Source organism: Brassica napus, chromosome A6 (assembly GCF_020379485.1).
Source record: "Brassica napus cultivar Da-Ae chromosome A6, Da-Ae, whole genome shotgun sequence".
Classification (NCBI taxonomy): domain Eukaryota; kingdom Viridiplantae; phylum Streptophyta; class Magnoliopsida; order Brassicales; family Brassicaceae; genus Brassica; species Brassica napus.
Genome location: NC_063439.1, coordinates 18138540 through 18156908, shown reverse-complemented (window position 1 = coordinate 18156908; position 18369 = coordinate 18138540). Strand labels below are relative to the sequence as shown.

Below are 18369 nucleotides of genomic sequence, written 5' to 3'. Positions count from 1 at the left end.
GAATCACCATATTCTCACACAGTGGTTTCTAATTCTCAGAAAATCTTTGAAGTTTTTGTTTCCTCTTCTTCCTTTTAATTGTGAGGAAAAGCTGCAAAACAATCAAACAAGTATTATTCGTCACGTTATTGACTAAAACACAAGAACTGAATATAACAAAACTTGTATAACCTGCAGATCCATGCTCTGGTCGAACTTCAGCTAGTGGGTTGACTATAAATCCCGCAGCACCATTGAACCGCTGCCTGGAGTCTTGAGTCCCCATGGTTTGTGCATTCCTGTTCCTATAAGTAGCCATCCTCGGTGCTGAATACTGCTGCTGCTCTGGTTTCTTCCAGAATTTGGATCTAATGAAACTTCCAGGAGGTATGAGACAACAGCCGTTTCTGCCTGAACCGTTACTCATCCTCCCATTTGAAACTGCCAAGTCATAAGATATCTCATCCATCGCAAGTTCTAGGCCGTGAACTCGTGTTTCCAGAGCACGCATTCCATTTTGCGAGCTTCCGACAAATCTCTAATGAAATTACAAAACACAAACTGAGTTTCAGGTACTAGTACGGAAATGTAAGAAAAATCAGCGTTTCATTGCTACCTGAAGAAGATCCATTAGATTGGATTGCTGCTGTTCAATCTGAACAAGCTGACTACGGATCAGAGACATATCTTCAAACCCTTTGCAGTTATTACTACTGTTCTGGTTTTCAGACAAGACATGATGATGTCCTGTAGCCACTACATTAGCAGCGGATAGTGGGAGATTGCCAGTAACAGAACTACTAACACTTCCTAGCTTCTGCATCTTCTCGTGATTAGAGTGACTCACTTCCTTTGTGTTCTCATTATGATCATGATACTCTTCTCCAAGAGGCTCTCCTCCAGCTTTCCAGTCCAATCTTCTCCTTGCGTTTGATTTAACACGCGATGGTACTGAACTTGTTTTCTTCTGATCACTGCCTTTTACGTTAGTCCGTTTCCTAGCCGTGGTGGCTAGTGAGCTCCCCGGTGGAGTCGTTCTTGGTTTACCAGGCGTTGACGCAACTCTAGACGCTGATAAAGGGTAACGTCCATCACTTGCATCACCTAAAAATCAAGCAACAAAGCTAATAAGATTTTAACCAAGAATAGTAAGTACACTAAACAACAAAAAAATTTCCTAATATAGCTAAAGATCTAATGGTAGAGGAAAGATACCTTTAGAAGAAGCATTAGATCTTGGTGGAGAAACCTCTTCAGACAAATCAGGGACTTGTCTCCACGCCTCCATCATCTGATTCATCACATCTCTCACAGCTTTCACCTAAACACACATAATCAAAACTTGTGATCATGCTTTGACAAAACAAAACTACACTCAGACATAATAAAAACAAAACCTTGTCGTATCTCTTGGTTTCGAAGATCTTCAAAGACTTAGCTTTGAACTCCCCCAAGCCATTCCTCTCCACCGTAGCTAACTTCCCCAAAGCTTCAGCGGCGGCTTTCCTCGCCGCCCAATCTTCACTACTCAAGAAACTAACCAAGCAATCCACAAGCCCTTTCAATCCCCCACCACCGGCAACACCACCGGCACCAATCACGCTTCCGATCACAACCACTCCCGCCGACTTCGCCTTGAAAGCCTTACACTTCACCAGCTTCTCCACCCGAGGAAGCAGCACCTCCCCCAACCTCACCGGATCCGGATCCTCCGCCGCATCGATGGCCGCCGCGAGACACAGCGCCGCTCCGATCTGCGCGTTCACCTCCTGCTCCGTGAAAAGCGCCTCCGCCAACGGCTTCATGAAGGCGGAGGCGAAAGGAGGCTTCGTCGTCCGGGAAGAGATCGCCGACACGGCCGCCACGCACGTCGAGCGGATGGAGGAGTCGGGATCGCGGAGGCGGCGCGTGAGGCGGGCGAGGATCTTGGAGAGGAAAGGAGAGAGAGAATTGGGAGGGAGAGAGACGGACAAGACGGCGAGCAGGTGGATGCAATGCTTGCGAACCGCCGGTTTGTCGCCTGTGTCGGCGGAGAGTATGACGGAGATGAAAGACTGGAGATTCCCGGAGGATGGATCAATCTGTCTCGCCATCAAGTCGAGCTCACGTGCCGCCATTGTGAAGGTGTCTCGGTCTCCGAGCTTTGTTAGTAGCACCGACATGTTCTGCTTCGAGTTCTTCGCCATTTTTTTACGATATTTGTAAAAGTGTTTTCCGGCGATTAGTGATGCGGCGGAGACGGTGGTGGATCTGGGGGAATGAGAGGTGGTGGCAGTGGCATTTAGTGTAAATAATAAGGTAGTAGTTTAATTGAGAGACTGTGTTCGGTCGGTGGTGGAAGGTTTGACTCTGTGACCCAGTTTGGGTTTTATTTTACCGTTTTGTTTGCGTGTCTTTCTTCTGTCATCTGTCTTTATACCGTTTATGGTGAGGTGGTGGAATAGAGATGATGACCCAAAACGATGCCGTTTCCTCAGGTGTCTAAATTCACGCGCCAGGGTTAATCGTGTTATTGAACAAATCATTAAATCTTAAAATTTTAACTGTGATATATTCTAGTTAATGGATTTAGTCAAATGTTGTATTTAAGAGCATCCCCTATATATTATTTGAAAAGCATTGCAATATTTTTTTGTAACCACGTGTCATCACTAAAATGATTCTTAGAATCCTTAGAGAAATAGGTTGGTCCATTTAAATATATAATAAGCTTTTTATTAAACAACAATAAATACATTATTAATGTGATTCATTATTTCCTTAAATAAGATTACGGAATTGCCTAATGTGGCTAAAGTATATATGACAATTAATGATTTTTAAGTAATAAAGATTTGATAAAAATAAGTGTGTATTATAATTATATTTTTTTAATTTTAAGCTATTAAAATTAATTAAACAATCATAGTAACCATATAATAAAAATTCAAAAAATTATTTATATATTATATTTTGAATTTTTAAAAACGAGTATAAATTACTAAAACTGTTAAAAGTTTCACATTCAAATTTTTTGATCTATGATTTAAAACTTTTGTTATGACATGATACAAATAATTGAAAAATAATATAAGTTGAAAGTCTCATTTAATAAGTATCAAAAATAAAAGATATATAAATATATGTATCATTTTAAATTAAACTATATGCCATATAAAAATACATAATATCGTAATTTTAAAATTTACTTTGAACATTTTTTTGATAAAATATTGACAACTTAATTTTTTAAAATATTATAAATTACTTAAACCATTATTCCCACAGTGAAAATTTTGTTATCACTAATTTAGACTTTTTGCTATAACAGATACAAATGATAAAAACAAATATGAGCAAAAAACATCATCTAATAAATATTAATATTAACATATACCATATATATGTTACTATCATTTAAATTTAATTATATATCATATCAAATAGAAAAATTATTTTTTCGATTTATTAAATTTATTTATATGTTCGCACCAATTTAATTATATAAGTAGTAGATAATGACTTTTTAATTATTCAATATATTTTTATTATTTCATAATATGCTATAAACATATAATATATAAAATAATTTATATATATAACGTTTATCCCGCGCAAGGCGCGGGTCTTAACCTAGTAGTTATTGTAAAATGTGATAAGTTTTCTAATAAAAGGGATAGTCAAATGACCAATTTAATGGAATTGATATTGTCTGATCAAGTAATATTTACTTAAGGTTTAATGTTTAGGAACATGATGAGATATGCTTATATTACTTAAGGTGATTATTGTAGATCAATATAATATTATGGTTAATTTTTATAAATGTGATTTTTCTTATAAGAAATTGCATACCTATCAATATCATAGATTGATAGAATTTCTGACAAATGTAGATAATATAGAACATATGACTTGGTAGCTTTGAAACATCAAATATGTGCAAATGAAGCAAAAAGTAACTTAGTTTGATGGCCTTCTTTGTTATACGTACCCTTGTCAAGGTGGTTCAACTAAATATTCTAATATTTTTATGATTTACATCTTTGGTGAACCAATGTTATCAAATGGGAGCATGAAAGCTCTAATTAGCGTGTTTTGTGCAGAATGTGTGATGGAAATGTTCTTGTTGAGTCATACATATGTTAAATTGATAATCACTTTTGGTAATATACAATCTAGATTTCGGTTTGAGATCCGATCTTACACCGAATGAACCGGAAGACTTTTTCTGAACTGGGCTCAGAGCAAAGCCCAAAGTAGTTTGGCTGCACCGAACCGGGGAAAAAAGCCTGTGTTTTGTTTTACTCGATAACGTCTTTTTTCCTTTATCTTTTTGTCAACTTTATTAGATGCCTTGAGCATTGAGTAGTAAACAAACATCATTAGGAGATTGTATGTATGAAAAGAAGAAAAAAGCATAGAAAGACAAGACTCACGAGCCTGTTCCTGCAGCCTTAGCTTCTTTATACATCACAGCTTTAATATAGAAATCATAGCAACATCCTGAAAAACAAAACAAGCTGGACACAAGAAAGCATAATCAAGATTAAGTTCCGAGTAAAGAGGACTTGAAATCATGTACGTCGCAATTCCATAGACATAGGGACTTCATATTGCTCTAAGCTCAACAAAATAGTTGGACAAGTGACATCTCAAGAGCAACTTTCTTTTCATAGTAACTGAGGAAAAATTTCAGACAATGTAGTGAACATCTTTTAAAGAGTTATGAGGATGGTTTTAAAGTTGCCAAACATTTTCCATTCACATCTACAGAACATGTGTATGAATGAAACCTATGACATTCACGGTTACTAGTTACTACAAAGGTGATGGATATCTAACTGTGCCCAGTGAAGCTCTTAATCAGATTTCTCGTAAACCGTACCACATAGGTCTTAGCACATTTATCCGGTATCGAAGCTTCCACCCAAACAGCAAAGTATTACATGTATCCAAGATCAAGTTATCAGTTGACTATTTTATGTATTATATTCAAATAAAAAAGCAAACACATCTGATTCAGAAAATGAATTATTCAACTTATGTAGTTTCACATAACCTGGCAAACCAAAATATATATAATAATCCAAGTAGCAAGAAACCAAGTCCAAAAGTGGATGTGTATCTCTACTTACTTGCAGTAAAGACTCTGTTTTCAAGCCTTCAACAAAAATGAAGCTTTCCCTAACACATATTCACATCTTCAACACAAAGATGTAAAGAGCAAACATAAGAAGAAGAAAAAAAAAAACACTTTGGAACGCCTCTGGACGACCATAAACCCGAGATTCACAAAGCTGTATATACACACGAATCCGTCCAGGGCGAGTCGTTTCCTTTTTGCTTTGTAACTAACTCACTCACTTCAGATTTTTCCTAACTGTAACATTCTTGAATACAGACAGCCACTTCGAGACACTGAAAAGCTTTGTCCACCTTCTGCTATGTGCCTTGCCGACCACAACATTCTTCTCTGACATGATGAACCCGTCAAGCGCACTCTGCAAATCGGATTGAGGTTCTTCCAAGCCAAGAATCTGAGAGCAGTTCCAGAGGTTGAAGTCGTCGTATAAACCTTGTGGAGTAACTTCCATGTCTACATGGCCACTACCTTCTGCTGTGTTGTGAAGGTTTGGCACAAAACCATAACCGTCCATGCTGGTTAGACTCAAACCGGAGTAATCAATCCCAACACTGGTTTGAGAAGACGGGACATTGAGAAAGTTCCTCATCATGGAAGACACATCGTCATACGAGATTACTTCATTTATATGACTCAATGCAGCAATAACCATCTCCTCAGCTTGAGCCTGAATCAGAAACAATCAAAGCTTAGAAGATCTATAGAGAGAGACGGAGAGAGGGGAATCTCAGTACCTTTTCAGTCTCGGATAACTTCTCAGCAGGAACATAATGAAAATCCACGAGCAGTCCAAGAACTTGAGCTACGACATTGAAGACAACAGCAGTTTCCTTGTGAAATCCATGAGGCTGGTACACATGGACGCTATTATCAAGAACACAGGATCGAGCATGGTCCAAAGTAATTTCCCACATCTTTGAAGACATACCAGTACCAAGAATCTGCAAGAACATTAGTCTTCATCATTAGGTAATAGCCTCTAGTTACATAATCATTTAGAGGAAGGAAGACAAATCTTACTTGCCGGAGTTTTGGAGAGTTTAGATGGAAATGTGTTAGAAAATCCTTCACAGTGTTTATATTTGAATAGTTGAGTCGTTTGTGAAATGCTCCATCTTTCCCTATCTTTTCCAATCTCCATACTTCATCAAACAGAGAAGGAGGATGATGCTTTCTATACACTGCAAGAAAGAGCGAAAAATACTCAGATTAAGAGAGTAACAGTCTCTCAACTCTGGTGCTGGTTCTTAAGAAAATACACTTACATTCTCCTCGGTGATCCCTTACAACAAAGGACTCAGTGATTGCCTCCCTAACCTTGACAAACTCAAATTGATCCACCATTCGCACCCCTAGTCTGAACTTCCTGCTCCTAGTCCAGCTAGAGTTATCGGTAAGTGAAACTTCATCCATAACGCCGATACCATCACTAAGAACCACAAAAACATTTCCACTGAGCAGAGGCTTCTTTCCTTCTCTCTCTTTTACAATGTTGTTCCTGAAATCCTCAGCTGTCCAACCGCTATGACTCTCAAAATCACCCTCAACAACACAAATCTCGAGCTTTGCAGATGATGCTGGACCTGAGGAGACGATTTGACCAGTTGAAGAATCTACTAATCCAATTCTTACAGCTTGACCTTCATCTCCTTCTATCCGAGCTGAAGTAAAAACAGGAAGCGATAGATTGTTCAAGAACTTCAGCTGTAGGTTCCTTGATTCCAAAGGATGAATATCTTTCTCACAAATCCTGAATGGGAACAAAGTTGTTTATTAGAGAACAGCCAGATAAAAAATCTAATATTTTTTATTCTGAAAAGGCAGGTTTACCATTTGATGCCTGTTAGATGCTTTGCAAGAGCCAATTCAACTTCTTCTTTTACCTGTTCCAATGGATATTTATATAATACATATATAGCTAAAACAATTACTTGTTAGATAGATTACTAACATGAAATGAAACGTACCACTTTACGGATTAAGGGCTCCAGAACGGGTTCGAGAAAATGTTTGACAGTTTGCAATCTCATTACCTCCTGAACCACACTACATTTTTGGATTAAAAAAAAAAACATATATGAGAGTTCATAGTAGATGGGTTACACTTAACTCAGAAAAATCTAAAACTTTTATAAACATTATATAGTGCTAGTAGTGTGAGGAGTTGAAGACTTTTGTGTTCCAATCCAGTTTATCTCCATAGAAAAATGCCACTCTTTGTTTAGTCAAAACCAAACCTAACTGTCACTTTCAAGCCACAAACACAACAACTAGTCTCCTCACATGTAATCAGCCTAAAGAATCCATGGTCACATATCTTACACATAGATCCTTAGTTTGTCTTAAACGAAATATGTTCTAGTTCACAGCCATGGAATAATAAAAGATCAAAACGTTTAGACTCTAAATCATATACTGGCTTTTATGCTAGATCATCCAATCGATTGAATCAAAACAGATATTATTATTACAGGTACAGGCTAAGAAGATGAGAATACCTTTTGAATCGTCTACGCTTATCCTCCGGGGTTGAGCCACCTTCAACCCGAGCTTTCCCAGCTTCAAACTCCCTCTTGTGCGACATACCCACCACGAATTCAACAAGAGCCGTCGAAATTCACAGAGAGTTTCAACCATTTACAAAAACCTCTTTTTGTGATAAAATCAGAACCTATATGTACTGAAAGAAGGATGTATTTTATATCCAAACAAAAAGTGTAACGGAAGTTTCCTAAATCTGATAGCAAGACCCGTATATTGGAACTATCTAGCCACCTCTCTTCCCTACCACAACACCACCAGCTCTTTCAGACAAATAAAACTTAAAAGGAAGACAAAAGAGAGACTATGCAATAAGCAGATAGAGACAGAGTGGGGAGAGAATTGGTGTTGTGAAGTTTTCTCGGTGTGGTGGCGTTTGCGTGTCTAGGTAGGGTCTACCCAAACCGCGTTACTGACGAGGTGCCCCTCGATTTTCTCTTTTTTTTTTCCTTTTTTTTAAGAGCAATTGCACGCTATATCTATGTTTGAAAGATTACTTAGGTAAATGGTCATAGCAAAGAAACAAACTGTACAGTTTTTTTTTAACTCAAAATTGCCCCTAGCTCTTTGACGTCTAACAAAATTATGCGACGTCTGGTTGTCTTTATTTTACTCTTTGTCATCTATTGTTTCACCACCTTATCCAAAATAATTTTCGTTCAGTTTTGAACTCCCGATAAACAACGTTTCTCGAAACATCTTATTATATTAAACTAAGCCACATATGTGAAAAAACATAACTTGCACCCAGAAATTTCAGATTCTTGAAAAATTAGGCTTTGCTCCATCCATGGGCTTTTTAGATTATTTTCCTGATGGATTAATTGGTCGTGATTTAGATAAATCGAACGCTGAAAGTGTCGGATCGTGCGGTGGAGATTCACTGGAAAAGTCTGAGAAAGTAAAACCACCATAATACCAAGACGGTTCAGCTCGTTTTTTCCATACTCTGTTTTTGTATATCCAAAACAGAGTGTTATGGTTTCACATCATTCAATAAAATTGATCTTTACAGAAGCAATATCTTCACTTTCTGTTTCCATTATGTTCAAATACTTTCACTATATTAGTAAAAGCGCTATAAAATCAAAACATTGTTTGTTGTTTCTGTTACTTTTTGTTTTTTTTCTAATCATATTTATTTTCCTCCGATAACTTGTTCTATCTATTTTCCGGTGTTACTGTTGCCGGCCAACAGATTCCTGGAATCTCGTCTGAAACAACCGACGACTTTGTACTTTGTAATAAGTACCGACAAAGCTCCGACGATTATGTGAGGATTGTGGTCCTCGGGTTATAAGTCTTTTTCTTGTAGTGATCCAACAGATCTAGTCTCTGGAGAGACGAGATGGCTCCGAGGGAAGGTACGACCTGACCCGAGATGTTGTTTCCGAAGAGAGTGAGGTTGCGGAGGGAGGTGAGACCGGTTAGTGTGCTGAATTTGAGTTTTCCTGATAAACCGAGCCGGTCGAGATCAATGGCGATGATTGAACCGTTTCCGGGTCGCAGGAGATACCGGGCCAGTTCTCGGGGCAAGTGGAGGGGTCGGTGAGTCTGCTCGTAGCGGAGCATGAGATATGCGTTAGTTGGAGGTCTCGATGCGGATACGTTTGCGGAACTCGAGTAGAGATCGGAGCTCATGCTCCGTCATGGTGTTGACGCCAGGAGGAGGAGGATGAAGCAGAGAGAGAGTATAGAGAGGACAACAAGGTAACTTCGCTTCGTTCATTTGTCTATATAGCTAATTAATTTTTTTTTTGCATGGAAACCTAATTATCTTTCTGTTTGTATATTTCTACCAAAATAGCTCTTTTTTTAATTAAAAAGTTTTGACCTTTATATCTGCTCACACGTTTGAACCTTTCTTTATTTTCTAACGTCACGTTTTAAAAGTTTTTTCTTTTTTTTTTTTTTTTTTTGAAAAAAGGCTTGTTTACAACTTTAAATAAGTGTTTTTACGTTTAATCAAACTTTGCTCTCACATACAATATTTATTTTGAATCCCTATTTTTTAAAAATTTTTTTTTACCTAAACGCAATAATTTTCAAATTGTTAACATTATTTTATAACTTTCACTAAATTATCTATAATATTGTTTTCAAAACCGACTTAAATTAGAAAAATTAAAGGAATGTAAAGTGGTTTTACAAATGTAGATGATGAAAAGGTATCTTACAATTACATGTACTTAGCATGTACGTAGAAGAGGAGTTTATAGATTTTTTAAAAATGTTATTTTGATTTTATCCTAAGAGAAATATTAGTTTTTGTTCAATCGAATTTTAGATTAAATTATTTTTTTAAAAAAATAAGAAGAAAAATAGTTATGGATGGCCAAGAAAAGAAATCATTAAGCATGAGAAAAAACTGCAATCATCCGTATAAAATCATGTTAAAGTTCTCCCATAATGTTGACAAAAAAAAAGTTCTCCCATAATTCCATCCTTGTTGTTATTGTCACATGGTATATGAATCAGTTTGCTATATAGGTCACAAAAGAAGCATATGGATAACAATAATTTATGCCCCAGCCATAAGGTCTTGTCCTATGATTATGTCTTTCCAAGTAGAACAAACAAACAACATATGTTAATCTCTGATCTGAATCTCTGACACTATTCTTTGCCAACTTGCAGATGTGAAATGTTTTTCAGTTCTTCATCATATTAAGAGTGTGGATTTATCAGTCAAAAAAAAAAAGAGTGGATTTATTTATTAAGTTCATATATCCGTAAATCGTGCCAAAAGCAGGTTAATTATACGAAGTTGATATGATTTGTTAGTTCTCCTTCTCCACGGTGATTCTATATAGGTACTTCTTTTATAGACACAGAAACCTGTCTTGTAGACCAATCGTACACATCATTAGCGAGCAAACAAAGACGTCGACGTACCCATTATTAGAGATATCAAATGGGCGGGCTATAAATGGGTGGCCCGTATCCAAATTGATATGGTCCAAAATGGACAGACCCAAATTAAACAATAATTAAAATTTGTCCAGATGGGTGAGCCCAATTATATTCATGGACAACATTGGGCTTAACCACTTGGACAATAGGCGGCCCAATAAACTTAAATGTCTAGGGTTTGGAAAATTGGGAAAAAACACAAATCACTTTTTTCTTCTTCATGTCTCACTCTTGCAATTTTTCTTCGTGTTTGATTCTTCCTCTTCGAATCCTCGTCTTTGATTCTTCCTCTTCGAGTCCTCGTTTTCGATTCTTCCTCTTCGTGTTCGATTCTTCTTTCTCGTCTTCGTTCTTTTTCTATTCTCTTTTGGTTCTTCTTCACCAACTTCTGATTTCATCATCTCTTAAGGTTTGATTTCATGATTTATGTTATGGTTTTTCATTATTAGCTACTGATTCGTATCATCTACTAATATTGTGTTATGGGTTACATGTTAGATGGATCAGTGATTTGTGTTCATAACGAGTCTGGTGACGAGTCTTGCGGCGAGTCTGACGACTGTTTCTGTTTCCGAAAGTCAGACGAAATCATAAATCTTTTGAATTTATTTTGTGTGTTTTATAACTTTGAAACATGAAGTTTAAAACATAAAATTTAAGTATATGACATTTTTAAAATTGAAAACTTTAAAAAATTTAAATCTTTAAAATTGAAATTATGTTGTTTACATTAAGTGAGCATATGAACGTCCATGGATAGCCCAACAAATCATGGTCTTATTTGGTTATGGTCTCATTTGGACATAGTTCTATTTGGACTTCGACCAAAAATGTCCAGCAAAAAATAAAGCCCATCCGGACATACCCAAACCCGCCCAACCCGCCCATTTGACTAAAATGATTTATGTTGATTATCAATGTACAATACATCGTCAAATATATACACAATGTCGTTCGTCTGTTCCACTATTACAGGAGAACTAATATAACAAACTTATGTGATCCAAGGATCTCGGAGGATCTTGTTGGGCATATTCTATCACCCCCCCTCAGTCGAATCGTTGGGTGACCAGACGGAGAGACAGTGCTTGAAGTCGTTGAACAGTGAGGATGGGAGTCCTTTAGCGAATATGTCCGCAAATTGAGAAGAAGATGGTACATGTAGTACTCGTACTTGTCCCATAGCCACCTTTTCACGCACAAAGTGTATATCTATCTCTACATGCTTTGTTCTTTGATGTTTGACAGGGTTGTTGGAGAGATAGATCGCGCTGATGTTATCGCAGTACACAAGTGTAGCCGTGGTCAGGGGGCATCCTAGCTCGAGTAAGAGATTGCGTATGTAGCAAGTCTCCGCAACCACATTTGCTACGCCTTTGTATTCAGCCTCAGCACTAGAGCGAGATACCGTGGGTTGTCGTTTGGAGGACCATGACAAGAGGTTGTCTCCCAAGAAGATGAAATATCCAGAGGTAGAGCGGCGAGTATCCGGACAGCCAGTCCAATCTGCGTCGGTATAGGCAGTCAGTTGCGTAGACGTGGACTTGAATAACTGAAGACCTTGGTCGAGAGTGCCTTTGAGGTATCGCAGGACGCGCTTAAGAGCATTCAAGTGAGGGAGTCTTGGGTCATGCATGTAAAGGCACAGCTGGTGAACCGCGTATTGTATGTCCGGACGAGTAAGTGTAAGATACTGCAACGCACCAGCAATGCTTCTGTATTCAGTGGGATTATGAATGGGATCGCCATCGTCTTGTGATAACTTTGATTTGAGGTCCACCGGTGTTGTTACTGGATTGCAATTATGCATCGACATACGAGCAAGAATATCTTTGGCATATGCGGATTGACTCAACAACATACCTTTGGAGTTCTTCTCAATTTTGATTCCAAGAAAGTAGGAGAGGGGTCTGTCGTCTGACATTTCAAATTCAGCTTTGAGCAGATTTGTGACGGTGTGTCTAAGCGCTGGTGTTGATGCCGTGAGAAGGATATCATCGACGTAGAGGAGGATGAATGCTTGATCGTGTCCTTTGTTGTAAACGAAGAGTGAGTGGTCGCTGTTGCTTTTGTTGAAGCCAAGCTTTGTCACAAACTCAGAGAATCGAGCATTCCAGGCACGAGGTGCTTGTTTCAAGCCGTAAAGAGCTTTTTCGAGTTTACATACGTGATAAGGTTGAGTCTTGTCGATCATTCCCGGTGGTTGATGCATATAAACCGGTTTGTCTAACCTGCCATGAAGAAAAGCGTTCTTTACGTCGAGCTAATGAATAGCCCAATCGCGCTGCAAGGCCAAATGTAGAACCGATCGAATAGTGACTGGTTTAACAACTGGACTGAAAGTTTCGTCATAGTCGAGGCCTGCTTCTTGAGACTTGCCGTTAGCTACCAATCTTGATTTGTGGCGAGTTGGGTTGCCATCTGCATCAACTTTATTCTTATATAGCCACATGGAACGAACAATATTAGTATCGTTTGGTCGAGGTACGAGCTTAAACGTCTCATTCTTAATTAAGGCATCGTACTCATCAGTCATAGAAGGATTCCAGTTTGGATCTAAAAGGGCTTCTAAATGACTTGTAGGAATTGGAGAAATTGAAGTAGAGAGCAAGGAAGTGACCTGTTTTTCTTTTCGAGTGCCGTCTCTGCTCCTTGTTGTCATATGGTGACGAGGTTGAGATGGAGCAGGAGGAATGGTCACCGAAGGAATGTTTTGTTGAGTGGGAGCGGAAGTGATCAAAGGAGGAGGCTGAAGAAAAGGACTCTCAAGAATGGATTTAAATAGAGGAGAAGTTTCTGAGAGAGAGTCAAGAAAATGATATTCTTCTTTCTTGTTGGCCAGAGGTTGTGCCGTTGGAAAGATTGTTTCATCAAAGACAACATGACGAGAAATAATGATTTTCCTTGTCTTGAGGTCTAAGCAACGGTACCCCTTATGGTTCGCTGGGTATCCGAGAAATAAGCAAGGAGAAGAGCGAGCTGCAAGCTTATGAAGATGATCATAGTTAATGTTAGGAAAACACAAACAGCCAAAAGTTTTTAGATGATCACAAGTAGGCTTTTTATTGAAAAGAAGAGTGTATGGTACTTTGTTGTGTATGGAGGTGGACGGGAGGATGTTGAGAAGATGGACAGAGGTGTGAAGAGCTTCAACCCAATAAGTAGGTGAAAGGCGAGCTTGAAAGAGAAGGGTTCGGATCGTATTGTTGATGGTACGAATCATACGTTCCGATTTCCCATTTTGTTGGGATGTGTGAGGACAGGAAAAACGTACAACAATGCCTTTGGAAGAGAAGAAGTTGTGAAACTGAGTGTTGTTGTACTCCCCACCATTATCACATTGTAGTGATTTTATTTGACACTTGAACTGCGTTTGAACATAGTTAGTGAAGTGTATGAATTTTGAGAACACTTCAGATTTTCTACGCAAAGGAAACACCCATAAGAAATGTGAGTAGTGGTCTAAGAAAAGAACATAGTAACGGGTTCCACTTAAACTCGAAATGGGTGATGTCCAAACGTCTGAATGAATCAGCTCAAAAGGTGATGAAACAGTTGTTTTTGATTCATAAAATGGAAGTTTCAAGTGTTTACCCAACTGACAGGCTTCACAAATTTCGTGAGATACCTGTTTATTACAAGAAATAGAATTTGAAGAAATCAAAGAGTGAAGAGAAGCTTTATTGACATGTCCGAGCCTTTTGTGCCAAAGTGAAGATGGGGCTGCAGTCATGAGAGCAGTAGCCGGTTTATTGAAATGACTTGGTAGAAAGTAGAGGTCGCCATTACTCTCACTGCAGAGAAGAATTCTCCTGGTGCTGAGATCCTTTATTGTAAAGCCAAAAGGGTCAAATTCAACAGAGCACCAATTGTCATTAGTAAACCGACGTACTGAAAGTAGATTTTTAATGATATTAGGAGCAACAAGGACATTTTTCAAAGCTAAAGCACGAGAATTTGCTGGAATAGAAGTAGAGCCAAAGGAAGTAATAGGAATTTGAGAACCGTTACCAACTATGACTGTCTTTCCGGTGCAGTCTTTAAGAACATAGTTAAGCATACCTGAGGAAGATGCCAAGTGTGCCGTTGCACCAGAGTCCATATACCAATCTGCCGCGCCAGGGCCTGCAATTGTCATGGTGTTGAAGGCCTGTGCGAAATCGGTCGTTGGTTGAAGCGGGGCATTAGCGAAGTGAGCTTGAGGAGGACGTTGAGGCTGAGACCCAAGGATTCCTCGCGTGTCCTGCTGTGCCCATGGTGTAGGATACGTTGGCCACTGTGGCATTGAGCCGGGGTAGAATGGTAGAGGCCACTGAGCGTTGTTGTTGTTCCAGTTAGGATTCCAGTTGTTGATCCATGGCCGTTGATTGAAACCACCGCGACCACGTCCTCGATTTTGCTTGCGGTTGCCTCTGTTGAATTTTTGTTGCTGAGGTTTCTCTGTGGAGGCAGTAAGAACCGTAGAGGAGGAGGCAGTATCAGTAGTGGCTGGCGCTTTTTGCCCACGTTTAAGACGTGTTTCCTCATTCAGCAACATTGATTTTGCGATGTCAAAGGCTGGAAACGGATCTTTGTGTTTGATAACGTTGGTGATGTTGTCAAACTTCTCGTTTAGACCATTCAGTAGGTACATAACGAGAGTCCTATCAGGAACAGGAACGTCGAGGTTGGCCAAGAGGTCAGAAAGAGATTTGAGTGTTTGGCAATACTCATGAACGGAACGGTCTCCTATCTCGGTGGTGCGCAGATCGTGATCCAGTTGCAAAGCGCGTGCCTCTTTGTTGTTCCTAAACTGATTCTCGATCCGCACCCAAATGTCCCTCGCAGTCCCGCCGGTCTTGAATGTTGAGCGAAACAGAGGTTGAGTTAGGGTTCCGTAAAGCCAAAGTTTGACCAGTCCGTCACGTTTCATCCAAGGAGCGTCGTTATCATCCGCCGGTATGCTTGTTCCGTCGATATGACCGACGACGTCAAACACAAGGCAGTGAGTATGAAATAGCTCACGCCATGCATCATAGTTGTGGTCATCGAAGTCCAAGATGATAGGAATGTGGGACTTGATGTTAGTGACGCCAAAGGCCCTTTCTTTGACCGGAGGATTGGCCGCCATGGAAATGAAAAAGAGAAAGATCGATGAGAGAATAAGAAGAGAAGAAGAAGAGAAGAAGAAGAAGAAAGACGAGCTCAAGAGCTATAGCTCTGATACCATAAAATGATTTATGTTCCTTGATTATCAATGTACAATACATCGTCAGAGAATCTTGTTGGGCATATTCTATCATTGACATCTCTACCCATTATCAAGACCAACCCATAACATAAACATAGACGCGTGATTTTCTTTATTCTTTTTTCAACAGACGCGTGATTTAAAGAACGAAAAAGCAAAAACGAAAATGAGTTGGTCTAAGTTGTTTTCTGTATGTTTTTAAAATTATAAGCATGGACTATGCAGTCTAGCGACACATACGAACCTGTCAGAAACACTTTAGTCACATTATTCAAACACAACTAGAATCATAGTCTCTGAACAAGTAATACAGTGTGCAATGTGAAGTATAAAAGATCGTTGATGATTTACAACGATGTCTAAAACTATTTATAAATAATTATCGTTTAAGCAATAAAACTGAAATTTAGCAACTTATTAACCGAACACCGCAAGTACATACCACTACTCATAGACTTGACGAATAGTAATCATATCACCCAAAATCATCAAGAATTTAAAACCCACGAGAACACTTCTTGGGCTATGCACATATACATAGAAGTGCTCACTTGTGTAAGACGAGAGATCAAGCTAATCATTTACATATTTTTTAGGAAACATCTAAACTTCAACTATATTATTTTTTTCAAAATTTGGCCTTCCTCTTGTCTGTATTTAGTTTAGCAATAAAAACAGGATGGTTAATAAAGATTTGTTTACTGGATCGTGTTGTATCTTACCACAAGGAATGTTTGTAGAAATAATTCAGCATTTGTTGCCATCTTCCCACGAACTGTCTGACTTTTGACCAAAGACTAATACTGCCAGTTGATTGTGTCCTTTCTCTCTCAACTATTTCCTAAATGATCCCATCAGACGCACGTTCCTTGTCTATAAGGCCTTGATCTTGATTGTGTCCTTTCTCTCTCAACTACCCTCGCATCTTTCTATTTTGTAAATCGATTTAGGAAAATATGCCAATTATTAAAACACATAACTAAAAAATAAGATAAGAATAAACAAAAAGGTAAAGACTAAACAGAGAGGTGGTGAATAAAAAAAAAACAATGCAAAAACAGAAGACATCTCTTACAATAATCACATATTACAATTCAGAAAAAAATAATATAAGTTACATCCATTTATATCATCAAACAGAAAAGCTAAACAAAGGAATATTTAAAAGAAAAGTTAGAACTGCGAGGAACAAACGGAACCCCGTTTTGCCCTCTCTAAAACTATGTCCAGGACCGGTTTAGGTGAAACATTCACAACAGGTTTTCAAAAGTTTTGAAAAAAAATACATACATAGACATAGCCACAGAATCCTCCTCCCCAAAATTTCTGAGCTGACCCTGACTATGTCCGACATAGTCCAGTATATGTTCCAGCAAACGGTTCCAGTCACGCGCCTCCACATTTTCTCCAACCTCACTATCTCCTCCGCCTCTATCTCTCATCGCTTGCAGAATCTTTGCCACCTTCTCCTTCACCCATCTGTTCCCTACTTCCCTATCTCTCCTCCACTTCCTTCAACACCTCCTCAGCTCCTGCTTCACTCCCAATCCCCTAAACCTCAGATTCCCTTGACAAAAAAGTTAATAGAACCGTTTTCTGAAATATAATTTGTTCATTTCCCTTTCTTCTACCTCTTCTTTAAATGTGTGTTATATGATTAGGGTTGTGGAGAGGGGGAAATGGATGTTATTAGGACGAAGACATCACGAATGATACAAAGCTTATTAATTTATTATTAGCATTACAAGTATGGAATGAAGAGAAGCTAGCGGAGGAAACTTTCCGTGTATATAATATATTAATGCTTCAATCGAGGAGATAGTATAACTACACGTGATAATGATGTTAAAGAACTGATGATCCTATGTTAAAAGTCTACACGTCTTACGTCTTCTCTCGTTCCAATAGTGTTCTCTCCCGCTCCCATAAAAGATCACATTAATGACTCGTTTGAGCTATTCGGACAAGAAATTGTCTTTGTCTCATGTTCCTTAATTGTAAGAAGATGGATGTTTTCACACTATTGGAGGGAGCCCAAAATAAGCCCAATAAACATTAATGGGTCTGCACTTTTAAAAGGCCCTTGAATCTCAATCTTTAAAACAACGGTTTATCATTCAGCGGCGCGTTATTTGAATTCGAATTTTTGAAGAATAACTACACAGAGACCCCACACAACGGAGCGTCTGGGAAATGGTAGGCCCTCAGATTCCAAATATTCCGAATCGGACCGTTCGTATTGACTCTAAAGAGACTTCAACAAAGTTCCCGCTCTCAAGGCAAACTGCAACAAAAATTTAGGTTAAGCGTGTATTCTGTAAACTATTCAAAAGTAGACCCTTACACTTTAGATATCTTCTTATTCAACCCCAAACTATTGATTGAACCAAATCCCCATTTTAAAGTCCCGATTACATGATTCCTGAAAATCATTTTTTCATGATTAAGAAGCTGTGAATATAAGAATAGTTACATACATAATTCCGAATTTCTTTTTTCTCCATTAGTTATTGGTCAAATGCTAATTACATTGGACAAAATAAGCACCAAAAGAAATATTGGGGTCGTAAGAGAACGTAAT

General features: G+C 38.5%; 3 protein-coding genes across 3 annotated transcripts; all 3 read right to left on the bottom strand.

Annotated features, from left to right (window-relative positions):
• Positions 1-52: 52 nt before the first annotated feature.
• Positions 53-2385, bottom strand: LOC106347838 (TORTIFOLIA1-like protein 3). The gene is made up of 5 exons (XM_013787446.3): positions 1377-2385; positions 1195-1300; positions 596-1083; positions 172-517; positions 53-91 (listed from the first exon to the last, which is right to left on the bottom strand). Exons 1-5 carry the CDS (start codon positions 2163-2165, stop codon positions 75-77), a joined length of 1746 nt encoding a protein of 581 aa, XP_013642900.2. The 5' UTR covers positions 2166-2385; the 3' UTR covers positions 53-74.
• Positions 2386-4958: 2573 nt separating this feature from the next.
• On the bottom strand, positions 4959-7992 carry LOC106347839 (calmodulin-binding protein 60 A). Its single transcript, XM_013787447.3, has 7 exons — positions 7603-7992; positions 7072-7150; positions 6935-6987; positions 6370-6854; positions 6125-6285; positions 5839-6045; positions 4959-5771 (listed from the first exon to the last, which is right to left on the bottom strand). The coding sequence occupies exons 1-7, from the start codon at positions 7686-7688 to the stop codon at positions 5322-5324; spliced, it is 1521 nt and encodes a 506-aa protein (XP_013642901.2). The 5' UTR covers positions 7689-7992; the 3' UTR covers positions 4959-5321.
• A 3605-nt stretch (positions 7993-11597) lies between these two features.
• Positions 11598-12870, bottom strand: LOC125609973 (uncharacterized mitochondrial protein AtMg00810-like). The gene has a single exon (XM_048781607.1). The coding sequence runs from the start codon at positions 12768-12770 to the stop codon at positions 11598-11600; it is 1173 nt and encodes a 390-aa protein (XP_048637564.1). The 5' UTR covers positions 12771-12870.
• Positions 12871-18369: the final 5499 nt, after the last annotated feature.

Excerpts from the sequence above, each read along its gene's own strand:
- LOC106347838 (XM_013787446.3), bottom strand. The coding sequence starts at position 2,165 with ATGGCGAAGAACTCGAAGCAGAACATGTCGGTGCTACTAACAAAGCTC. Across the intron at positions 1,301-1,376 it reads AAACCAAGAGATACGACAAG|GTGAAAGCTGTGAGAGATGT; the intron begins GTTTTGTTTTTA and ends ATGTGTGTTTAG. Across the intron at positions 1,084-1,194 it reads ATCTAATGCTTCTTCTAAAG|GTGATGCAAGTGATGGACGT; the intron begins GTATCTTTCCTC and ends CTTGATTTTTAG.
- LOC106347839 (XM_013787447.3), bottom strand. The coding sequence starts at position 7,688 with ATGTCGCACAAGAGGGAGTTTGAAGCTGGGAAAGCTCGGGTTGAAGGT. Across the intron at positions 6,855-6,934 it reads CATCTAACAGGCATCAAATG|GATTTGTGAGAAAGATATTC; the intron begins GTAAACCTGCCT and ends GTTCCCATTCAG. Across the intron at positions 5,772-5,838 it reads AGTTATCCGAGACTGAAAAG|GCTCAAGCTGAGGAGATGGT; the intron begins GTACTGAGATTC and ends TTTCTGATTCAG.
- LOC125609973 (XM_048781607.1), bottom strand. The coding sequence starts at position 12,770 with ATGCATCAACCACCGGGAATGATCGACAAGACTCAACCTTATCACGTA.